This window comes from Megalobrama amblycephala, linkage group LG3 (genome assembly GCF_018812025.1).
Source record: "Megalobrama amblycephala isolate DHTTF-2021 linkage group LG3, ASM1881202v1, whole genome shotgun sequence".
NCBI lineage: Eukaryota > Metazoa > Chordata > Actinopteri > Cypriniformes > Xenocyprididae > Megalobrama > Megalobrama amblycephala.
In genome coordinates this window covers 19,388,576-19,400,479 of record NC_063046.1, presented here as the reverse complement: position 1 = coordinate 19,400,479, position 11,904 = coordinate 19,388,576, and the positions used below count along the sequence as shown (strand labels likewise).

Sequence of the window (11,904 nt, the reverse complement as noted above, 5' to 3'; positions counted from 1 at the left end):
TTATTGATTTTATTTCAAAATAAAAAAAATCATAAAAATTCTGCAAAAGCACATTTTATCAAACTAAGTGTTGTAATATAATCAGTAGGAGACTATTAATGTGTAAACTGAATTTGGTGACACTACAGTGTGTAACACTGAAGTTATTGACTATGTTTTTAACGTCACCACTCCTCAGTCGGATATCGGGGCATTTTGGGCTTTTGAGAACAAAAACTTACCCTGACAAAACAGTCACACTTTCTATCATATATCCCCCTTTCAACTCAGAACTTTATTGCTGCTTAGAGGGCTGTGTATTTAAAATATCAATCTGAACTTCTCTTTGCATCGCATTCACAGGTCTCAATTAGGAATAAAAACAGGACTAGGCTGTTAAGAAATAAATATTTTATTATAAAGAATCCTGGAAACAATAAATATTGTCGGTTTGGTTACACAAGTTGTAACCTGGTTTTATAAAAATATGTAATACCCCCCAAACTCTTTTTTGTTGATACCACAAAAGTATAGTGCCGTTTTATGGAAAAGAAGTACATGTAGATAAATTATGGTTGTCACTGTGGACTTTGGCAGACTCTGCACACAGATAATTGCACATATGTATAGTTCCTAGTCTGATTAATTCTAGAGAAATCGGTTCATTCCAAATGGTCTTCACTCATATGTATCATAAGAAAATTTGTTTCATTTTAGTGAATCAGTTCATCCCAACCAGTCCTCTCATCTAGATGTCTACCCTTCATCTGTAGCTTAGTCAGATGGACAATTTATGTAAATTAACTGATTCACAACAATTCACCAATTCGAGTCCGTGTATTGGGCTACCATAGGTTTTTGTATCCTTTACATAAATTAGAACGTTTCTGTTGTATTCCATCTACATTTACCTGTACAAGTTTCATACTGTAAATCTCATCATGACTGTTAATTCATTCAGTGAGTGTGTTTCTATACACAAAAATTAGACCACTATGACATCCTCCCATGACTTATTGTCCCGATATTCAGTGCCTTTTCTTGCTCTCCTCTGAGAAGTAGTGTTCATGCAATTAACGCATTCATTACTCTTTGCAATCTCAGGTTGCATAGTTTCAGTAAACATACAAACCCCTCTTGGGGATTTTTATAATGTAATATCTAGCAAGAGTGTCCTAGATATTTTTTACAATAACTTTGGTAACTTGTGCAAGACTGCAATTAATCTTTCAGAGACTCCTTGTTTTAAGGAACGTTTACGCCACCTTGGAATTATAAGGTTCTATTTTGAGCAGGTTTGAGATATTGAACTGCAAAGATTGTGCATTCCATTTAGCAAAAATGATATGGGGAACAAAAAATTAGTGTTGTAACAGTGTCGACATGTATGAGAAAGTTAAATTTAATGCTTTCTTTATGACATTTATTTCATATTTTAGCACAAATAATTATTTTCTTGTTTAAGTTAAGCATAAACGGCAGCTTTAAATATTTTGTCCAGTGCAGATGTTCATTTAGCTAGATAGATTTAAATTTGAATTTTGACAGTTGGAGTTTGAACAATCTTAGCTCATTCGTCCTCTTGTGAGCATTTGAAGTGCTGATTGGCTCACAGATAGAACCTTATAGAACCAAGTTAGAGTTCGAATTTGTAGATAGAACCTTTTTGTTTTCTAAATAAAAAGTCCAAAAATGTACACAACTTAAAAAAACACATCACATGATGTAAATAAATTTTCACAGAATAAGAATATGTGAATAATTCAATTTTGACAAAAATGTCAGATAGAACCTTATAGTTCCAAGGTGACGTTTAGTGCTTGCATTTCTTTCCTTCATTCTTTGGTGGGTGTGTATCTGGGTGGCTGTACAGTAGAGGTAGAATATAAAGACATATGATCCCCAAACTGATGCAGACACAGACCAGAGTTGCTCCAATTGTGTTGTTAAAGGTGATAGGTGGAGCAGTGACCAGCAGCTGTGACTGTCTAAGCACCATGTCAGTTTCAATGGCCTTCATCTGGAAGTGTGTTCCAATTATTGCACACACGTGGAACAGCTGATGGCTGTGGCCTGTAGGGGTCAGAAGAGAGCCATTCACATGAAAAACACTGAATGAAGATATGCTGAAGAAACACCTGTGGACCTTTGTTAAAGGGTTAGTTCACCCAAAAATGAAAATAATGTCATTTATCACTCACCCTCATGTCGTTCCACACCCTTAAAACCTTTGTTCATCTTCGGAACACAAATTAAGATATTGTTGATGAAATCAGATGGCTCCGTGAGGCCTCCATTGAGAACAAAGCCATTGAAACTCTCAAGGTCCATAAAGCTACTAAAAACATATTTGAAACAGTTCATGTGAGTACAGTGGTTCTATCTTAATATTATAAAGCGATAAGAATACTTTTTGTGCGCCCCAAAAAAATAAAAAAATAAAATAAAATAAAGAATTTTCAACAATATCTCTATGGGCCGATTTCAAAACACTGCTTCATGAAGCTTCTGAGCTTTATGAATCTTTTGTTTCGAATTATTGATTCGGATCTCCTATCAAACGGCTAAACTGCTGAAATCTTGTGACGTGGCGCTCCGATTCACTGATTCAATTCGTAAAGCTCTGAAGCAGTGTTTTGAAATTGTCCCATATAGATATTGTTGAAAAGTCGTTATTTTGGGGGTTTTTTTGCGCACAAAAAGTATCCTTGTCGCTTTATAATATTAAGACAGAACCACTGTACTCACATGAACTGTTTCAAATATGTTTTTAGTACCTTTATGGACCTTGAGAGAGGAAGTGTCATTGCTGTGAATGCAGGCCTCACTGAGCCATCAAATTTCATCAACAATATCTTAATTTGTGTTCTGAAGATGAACGAAGGTCTTACAGGTGTGGAACGACATGAGGGTGAGTAATTAACGACATTTTCATTTTTGGGTGAACTAACCCTTTAAAGAGTAATTTTCTTAAAGCTGCCGTATGTAACTTTTTTGTTTAAAAAATAACAAAAATCAGTTATTGAGCAAGTACATAAGACATCAGTGTCAAAACTGTCTCAATAGTTTACCCTGATTCAAAACGGTAAGCTTATAAAAATGATTTATAATTTGAGCTGTTGGGTTTGATTTCACTGGAAATGTCAGTTTGAGGTCATTCGCCTTTGCGCGGTTATGTCACGTCCGTTTACAGACAGAATAAGACCTGGCTTCTATATGTGTGCTGAGGATGCAGTTGCTTAAAATCTAAACTCGTCATCTAGATGTCTGCTTTTAATCTAGAAAGGTCTAAATGACAATCATTGTTGACGTCTGGGAATCACCTGTTGTCAAAATCAAGTACTGTGGAGAGCCCGCAGTCAAAAAGGGAAAACGACAGAGCCTCCGCAAGTAACTTGCAATTTCATGTTTCAAACAAGGATGGCGATAGAGAGGCAAAAGTTCCATACTGCAGATTTAAGTATGGTTTCTGAATTTTTTGTAAACTTTGATACTTCAATTTGATAATTGAACATCCATTATAATTCAGATACTGTACTGTCTGTATTCTAAAACCCTTCTGTAATCAACTAGTTCACCCAAATACACAGCACAAACATACATGGTACAGTAGCTAACATTTACGTTGTCATCATCACTTACCTATGTAGTCAAAGCGTCCAGGTGCCAGTCTCTCAGGTAAGTGGGTTGCAAACAGGAAGCCGGTAAGAAACGCAAGCAATGTATGGTGAACATGAACAGAGTTTGCCTCATTATCAGTGCAACCCTCACCTACACACAGAAACAACTAGAAAGAGGCAACAGAAATAATTACAGGTCACACCTTGAAGTCTATTCATGTTCATTTTAACTTATAATTAAGTAACATGCATAAACATCTAGAAACTTTTTTTAAACACACTGAAGTATGTTCAAAAGAAAAACATTGGAAGTGATAGGATATAGGATAGGACAGATAAATGTGTACTTGAATGTAAATTCCAGTTCAAATCACAATATTGTCAGGTCCATTCCTTTGGACATGATGTTATTTAACATGACTGATCTTTATCTAGACAGCCTGTGCATTTGTGTCGATGTACTGTACAGTTTGATGAAACTTACCCTGTAGAACAGAGGAATGTTGTCAAACAGGTAAGGGTAGGCAAAGGCAAGAATTCGCAACACCTTACTCAGCCTTGGGCTCGGTCTCTCAGAGAATCTGACGGGTAGGAAGTGAAAGGCACATTTTTTATGTTCACTAATGATAACGTCAGTTTCAGTGTCGGTGGTGAGGTGTTGTGTAATTGAGGTTGAGTGTGGTCAAAATAACACATAAAACATGATTAACACAATGAGGTGGAAGTGTTTCCATTAATTTAAAGAAAGAACCAGATTTAGAAAACATTAGTGAGCATCAGAAAATGTTTTTTTCATTATGTTTTTAAACTGTTACCTTTCATCGATGTCATGGTTATAGTGTAGGAATGGTAGGCCAAGCCTTAGCAAAAAAGTGGAAATAAAAATAATATTGATCTATGAAACTGCCATGCTATATCATGTTTATCATGTTTATAACAAACCTAAAATGTAGGGTACACAAACTTTTTCAGTAGCGTGATTTAGCTGTTTTCATAGAAGTTTAACTTTTTCCAGTAACAACCTATGCTTTACAACGTGTAGCAACTGTAGCATGTTTAAACGCTACATAGCTAATATCTGATCTGAGGAAACAGTAATATACTCATCTGTCTCAGATCGATTCATTTTAGTTAGTAATGAATCGACACAACTGATGCTGCAAGTCACATGACAATGACAACAAATGTATTACACAGTCATATACAGAACATACTTATGAAAGTACCTGCTCAGAGAGTGAACACTATTTGGGACGCAGCCATTGCATACTCTTTATAGTGAATCGGCTTGTACAGACAACTCAATTAAAAACAGATTGACAAAAATGATTCATCAGTTATATTTACTAGTCCCTGTAAATTATGTTATACAAATCAGGGTGTTTTTGTAGTATTTAGTATAAATTTACCTTTTTAAATTTGATAATGTCACCCTAATTGATGTAATGTTTATTAGAGCTTGTACCACATACTCACATAGTTCTCAGTAGAACTATATGTAACCCACAATTATGCAAACTGCATTTCTGTGATCCGCATGGTGGTATTTTAGCAATGAGAATGCATGGAATGAACTGGAGCCTTACCTCGAGTAGCAGGCCAGGCTGGTTGAGACGATGGTGTTTAGTACAGCTACAGGGATGTAGTATGAATGAAAGGTGCTGTTCACCCATGCGTCAGGAAAAACATATGCAGAGTAGCTGATCGCTGAACCTGCATCAACATGCAGTCAGTCACATGAATACAACTCAGTATGGTGGGTATGATTTGGTAATAACATGTGAAGGTGCCATACTAGTTATTGGCTGATAATAGAGATTTTAAAATTATATTTATTTGTATTTAATTGTGCATTCTCATTTTAACATTTAGATTACCTTTGCCATCATCTAAAGCTTACTTTCACAGACAAGGCTTAAGCTAGTCCCAGACTAAATGCATGTTTGAGCTATTTTAACTGAAAGTAACTTGCACTGATATATCTTAAAATATGTCACTGCCATTGTTTATCTCAAGATGCACATCAAGAATGCTTTTTTTTTTTTCCAAGGTACATTTATAAAAGCTACGTAAATGCCCTAAATGAACTAATCCTGGCTTAATCTAAGCCCTGTCTGTGAAACCAGGCCTAAAACTAAAAATATTTTAATAATGCTGTTAAGACGAGACATTACAGAGTAAAACGCTGTTTTTTCAATTTTAAGATTTTGGGCTTTTTGGCTTTTAACAAAGTGTTTTTTCAGACTAGTGATAAGAAAATATCCAAAATCCAGCTTTAAACATGTATTTTTTTTTTTTTGGCACTTTATCTATTTGTGCCTATAGATTTCAATTACAATACATATTTTTAAAGGCCGATTTCTCAAAATATTTTTTTTTCTCCTACACTGAGCCATATATCTCCAGTTCAGAAGCACTTACATACACCAGACTTTACAGTTTGGCTATTCCTATCTATATTCTGAAGGTTTTAACAGAGGGATTTGTTCATATTTAATTAGCCAGATTATATAAAACATTTTATTTCAAAGAAAAATTGTAAGAATTAATTTTTTTCTGACTGTTCACAGTATTTTCTAAATTACGGAGTGATAAAAAAGAGATACCCAAAATCCCCTCTGTAAAAACCTTTTGGCTCTAAATATGTCAAAAACAAAAACAAGAATTCTGAACCTGACTTCATCCCATGTTCAGATTTTTGTACTAGACATTTATGCAAATTAGCACATTTTTAAGTAAATAAATATTTCCTCATTTGCATTCTTAAACATAACATTTTAGAAAACTTGTAATACAAAAAATGTTTGCAATTCGTATTGTAATCAATCCACTGGGGATGTATGGTGATAACTATTAGTTAATGTTTTACCCTATTCACCTGCAGTGTCTCACCTTAAATACAATCTTTAGCAAATCTCAGAATAAATATCTATTTTTCCATACTGTAAAATATAATGCTGTGATGCCCAAATTCACTAGTAACATTTAAAAGGGTTAATTTTAGTATAGTGTTTTATTTTTGATTTATTTACACAAAACATACATTTTAATTTTGGACATGTATTAGTTATTGGACAAAAATTATTGTTAGTTTATGTAGAATATGGAAGTCAGTGTAATGTAACCTGTTTTTGCATTAATTGTGTAAGGAATCTATCGTGTCTGTTAAATATTGCAGTACAATCTTGAAGCTTGAACTTTGTCTTCATGCCAATATTTTCTGTAACAAGCCCAAGGAACTAGTGTTTAAGTGAATGAGTCTGTGTGTTCCTTTCTTACCGAGACTGTACAGGCTGAGTGCTCCATAGTCAAAGAAGTAGCAGATATGGCGAGAGCGGGTAGACATGGTACTGAAGGTGTGGGCACAGCTGGAGGCCAGTGGATACACACAGCAGGAGAACAAGAAGACCAGCAGAGGCCACGTGTACACATCATACCATGCATCCTCCATCAACAACACTGTCATCAACTTCCAAAGAAAATACCTGACGGAGAAAGAGAGAGAGAGAGAGATGGAAGGATGCCAGACAATGATGTTGACACAGCTCTGCAAAGCTGCAAAAAACAAGTTATACAGTGAAACAACAACAACAATTCCATGAAGTTTTCCACTGCTGGAATCAACATTATACGCATGCGATTTAAAAATATATATATACGTTTTCCATCTTTTGACTTGTTTGGGGCAGCTGTGGGTGAGGCATTTGTAGGTGGGGCAGTCATGGCCTAATGGTTAGCGAGTCAGACTGGTATCCCGAAGGTTGCGGGTTTGATTCTCAATACCGGCAGGAAAGCAAGGCACCTAACAATAGCTAGGGCAATTGCTCCCTGGGCGCCATAGTGAAATGGCTGCCTGCTGCTCTGGGGGTGTGTGTTAACTACTCCTTATGTGTGTGCACCAACTGGATGGGTTAAACGCAGAGGACAATTTCCAAGTAAGTATTGGGTTACCATTCTTGGCCTTCACATGTTACTTTTTCAATTTCTCTTCCAGAGAAAGACAATTCCTTGCATGATAGCTGATACTGAAAAGAATCTGTATCTTAGCAAGTGAATGTATTTTACTGTGGACATGAGAAACAAAACAATTTTTTTTTTTTTTTTGTCCAGAAGATTGTATTCAAATGTTTAACCTGCCCTGACTTGCTCACAGAGTTTGTTACTAGGGATGTATCTGACAGGTGAATGCAGAAACAAACAGTCTTATCACTTTCTATAGGTCTGTGTTTAATCTCTAAAGCGCACCTTTAACACTTGTTTCTATGCTATACAGTATGTACAGTAAACATAAGAATTAATAGAGATGGTTTTGACTTCTTACATTCACTGTCCCCCTGCTTACATTGATTGCAGTCACAAAGTGGAATTTTTTTAGAAAGCTATATATTCACTATAAATACATTCAAATTCCACAAGTTTGCTATATCCATGGGAACATAACATAACATAACATTCATACTAAGCGCAACCGAGCTTTAGCAATGTCAGCCCTGCCCTTAAAAATGTGATATTAAGAGGTGTCGTATTAAATCTAGTTTCAAATCTCAGGATTCTTAAGTGATGAATTTTACAGGTCTGATTTACTCTTGCTTGCTTTAGAGGGATCAGTGAGTTTAATATAACCAAACATTAACACAGAGTCAAGTTACAGATTCCAAGTTTTGTCCTATTGATTTACTGTCGGCTGACTGTGTATTTAACCATTGTGTGGGATCAGAGAATGTGTTAGCTTTGAGATATGGCATACTTTAAATAGACGAGTAATGGAAATGTGTTTTTGCAATGAATTACATTTACATTTAATAATTTAGAAGGTGATTTTATTCAAAGCAAGAAGATTTAAAGCAGTTTATCATACAGGATTGCCAATACTGCAGTACTGAGTTAGGCTAGTAGCTATTTAATAATAATAATGTAATATTTTACTGCATATATAATTTTATTATATAAAAAATAATGTAATATTATTAAATGTGTTCCATCTATTACATGCCCAAGAAAAACTTAGCCAAGAAAAACTGGTTGTGTTGGTTGTGTCCAGTTCTTGTAGAGCACTGGTTAATATAAGGCAGGACTGAGACATTATGTAATGACTGAATGAGAGAATAAGGTTTTGAATGATCTCAGTTCCGTTCACAGACCTAGATAGAAGTTGTCTGGGAAAATAAGCTATGCAATGACAACAAGTAGGCAATTAAAAATTAACTTATAACAGCTTATAAACCATTACAGCCAATATACCAATAGCATACCAAAAAGTTTACAATCAAAGTTGACATAAGCAGCTCTCTAACATGTTTACGTCTGGAGAAAGCTCCAGTGAGAATCACACCAGGAGCTCATTATCAGAGATGGCAGACCCCCTCTGTGTTCATCCAGCAAGGTGAACTCCCCTAGGAGCTCGGTGAGGGGCGTGACAATCCACTGTAGAGTTTCTCAATTCATACTACTGTAAATCTCAGCGCACCGCACACACATAGTCAATCTAAATACTGTTCCCATGGATCCCAGGGTTGTGTCACTGTAGTTGTGTAAGTTTATACTATTGTCTGTGAGTTATAAGATAACAAGTTTTATTGTAAAAGTCATACTGAGAAAGAGGCAAAGAGAGGGCGATATGCATTTACAGAGAGAAAGCAAACACGAGAGATAAAGAGTAACAGAGATTGCTTCACCGTTTCACCATACCAGGTTGGTAGAAAGTGTGTCCAGACATTGAGGGTCTCATTGGTCAGCTGAAAAAGACTCAACACACAGTCTTTGGCCGAACTACGAGGGTGTCGATATCCAGAGATGATACTGTCCTCATGAAATGCCTGCCATGGGAAAAGATAATAAGATAAATCCAGTGATTCTTTACTTGTTTATCTACTTCAAGAACACTTTAAACTAGTTTAAATCACACAGTATCTGTTTGTTGTTTGTTAAAGGAATGAACTTACTTTGGGGACCTGGTGGACGGTGAAGACGCGCCGTAGTTTGATCAAGCTGAACATGTTCCCCAGATGAATGGCCCTCAGTGCCTGACTCAGGAGAGAGAGGCAGATACATAAACACCAGCAGGTAGAGAGACAAATGCACATACAGACACTCTTCCACTCTACCTGATCACAGACCGGCCCGGTTAGCCCTGCCCTTTTCATCACACCTACAGACATCAACTTCTAACATAAACACACACACACCTACAGCACTGAACACACACCTGGCACAAACACACACACATACCTGAAACACCGGCTAGGTGAGAACGTTCACAAGAATTCAGGGGCACGTTGTTTTAAAGTCAGAAGGTTTCACTCCAAACATACAGATAAATACACACAACAGTCTCGTATAGAAGTCCATTCAATAGTTTTGGATCAGTCAGATGTTTTGAAAGAAATTAATACTTGTATTTAGGGCATATCGCATTGATCAAAAGGGAAAGTAAAGACTTTTACATTCTAACAAAAAAATCTATTTTTTAACTTTCTAGTCATTAAAGAATCCTGAAAAAATATGCATTACAGTTTCCACAAAAATATAAAGGAACAAAATTGTTCCTTTATAAGAATTTTTTTCTCGAGCAGTAAATCAGCATATTAGAATGATTTCTGAAGGATCATGTGACACTGAAAACTGGAGTAATGATGCTGAAAATTCGGCTTTGCCTGATTTTAAATCGGAATAATATTTTTACAATATTACTGTTTTTACTGTATTTTTAACAAATAAATGCAGTCTTAATGAGCAAGAGAGACTTCTTCCAAAAACATACTATATATAATATATATATATATATATATATATATATCGATTGAAGGACAAATACAAATATTTAAGAATTATGTAAGCAAAAATTGAAAATTGATTGAAAGTATTAAAGTATTTAGAAAATCTTATTTCCCCCTTTTCCCTGCAGGTTAAACAGGTTTCTTAGTGACTTTTGAACTCAAGCTCAAGTGTAACACTGCCTGACTTAACCATGCATAAATAGCAAAGAATAACAAATATTTGCATTATTATATTTCAGACAAGGTCACAAGATTGCCCCAGTCCACATGGAAAGTCCACTGAGCTTGCTGTGCTGTTCTGACCCCACTTGCTCATTAAGGGTGGGGTGTTTAAGGCAGTTTCAGTCAGTGCAAGTGAAGCTGTAATGAATAGAGGGTGTGAAAAACTTATAGTTACAATGCTTATCCTTAACATGCTAAAACAGGACCGTTATCGTTCTTTTGTCTGTACTAATCCAATGACAATGCAGAAACGTTATTCCATTAAAGAACAAGTATGTTAAGCAAACTGTAATGATTGGTAACGAATTTATTACCTCTTAGCAGAAATTAGTTTTATGTTGGTGTGGTAAACTTACAGTAACATGGAATATAAAGGCAAAGGTAGAGGTAGAGAGAGAAAGAGAGATGGAGAAATCTGGACAAAGCATTTTGAAATCCTATGTAAAGAAATCCCACCAAAACAACTCAATGACAATTATAATCTGATCAACCAAAATCTACAAACTTATGAAGACACAATTAAAAATAATCAAAATCCACTCGACTTCCCAATTACACATGAAGAACTGACAAACTCAAAAACCAAAAATGTAAGAAATCTTGTGGTTCTGACAGCATTCTGGGTGAAATGCTGAAACACAGCACACCTGAGCTGCAGACGGCTGTGCTCAAATTATTCAACATTGTACTTAGTTCAGGCTGTTTTCCTGACATCTGGAGCCAAGGACTTATTACCCCAATTCATAAGAGTGGGAATAAATTGGACCCTAATAATTTCAGAGGCATTTGTGTGAGCAGTAATCTGGGGAAGTTATTTAGCAGTGTTTTAAACAATAGAATTGTAAACTTCAGAATGGCTTCCTTCCAAATCACAGAACTACTGACCACATTTACACCCTACACACCCTAATCAATAAACACGACCAAAAACGAAAAAATATTTGCATGCTTTGTCGATTTCAAAAAAGCATTTGATTCTATTTGGCACGATGGATTATATTACAAACTTTTACAAAGCGGTGTATGGGGTAAAGTTTATGACATTATTAAATCAATGTATTCAAACAACAAATGTGCAATACGAATTGGCAACAAACATACAGAGTTCTTCACCCAGAAGACAGGAGTACAGCAGGGCTGTAGCCTGAGTCCAGCGTTGTTCAACATTTACATTAATGAACTAGCGGTGCAGCTGGAATGGTCTACAGGTCTCGGACTCACTCTACAAGACAAGAACATCAAGCTCTTGCTGTATGCAGATGATCTGGTGCTGCTGTCACCCACTGCACAGGGACTACAGCAGCATC

General features: G+C 35.8%; 1 protein-coding gene across 2 annotated transcripts; it reads right to left on the bottom strand.

Moving 5' to 3' along the window:
- Positions 1–375: 375 nt before the first annotated feature.
- On the bottom strand, positions 376–9,976 carry paqr5b (progestin and adipoQ receptor family member Vb). 2 transcript variants are annotated; one of them, XM_048184468.1, is made up of 8 exons: positions 9,542–9,958; positions 9,288–9,415; positions 6,879–7,084; positions 5,186–5,312; positions 4,415–4,459; positions 4,084–4,180; positions 3,622–3,766; positions 376–2,052 (listed from the first exon to the last, which is right to left on the bottom strand). In XM_048184468.1, the coding sequence occupies exons 1-8, from the start codon at positions 9,755–9,757 to the stop codon at positions 1,793–1,795; spliced, it is 1,224 nt and encodes a 407-aa protein (XP_048040425.1). In that variant the 5' UTR covers positions 9,758–9,958; the 3' UTR covers positions 376–1,792. The 2 variants fall into 2 exon arrangements, with proteins under 2 accessions (XP_048040425.1, XP_048040426.1); XM_048184469.1 differs by lacking the exon at positions 4,415–4,459 and having other exon boundaries at positions 9,542–9,976.
- Positions 9,977–11,904: the final 1,928 nt, after the last annotated feature.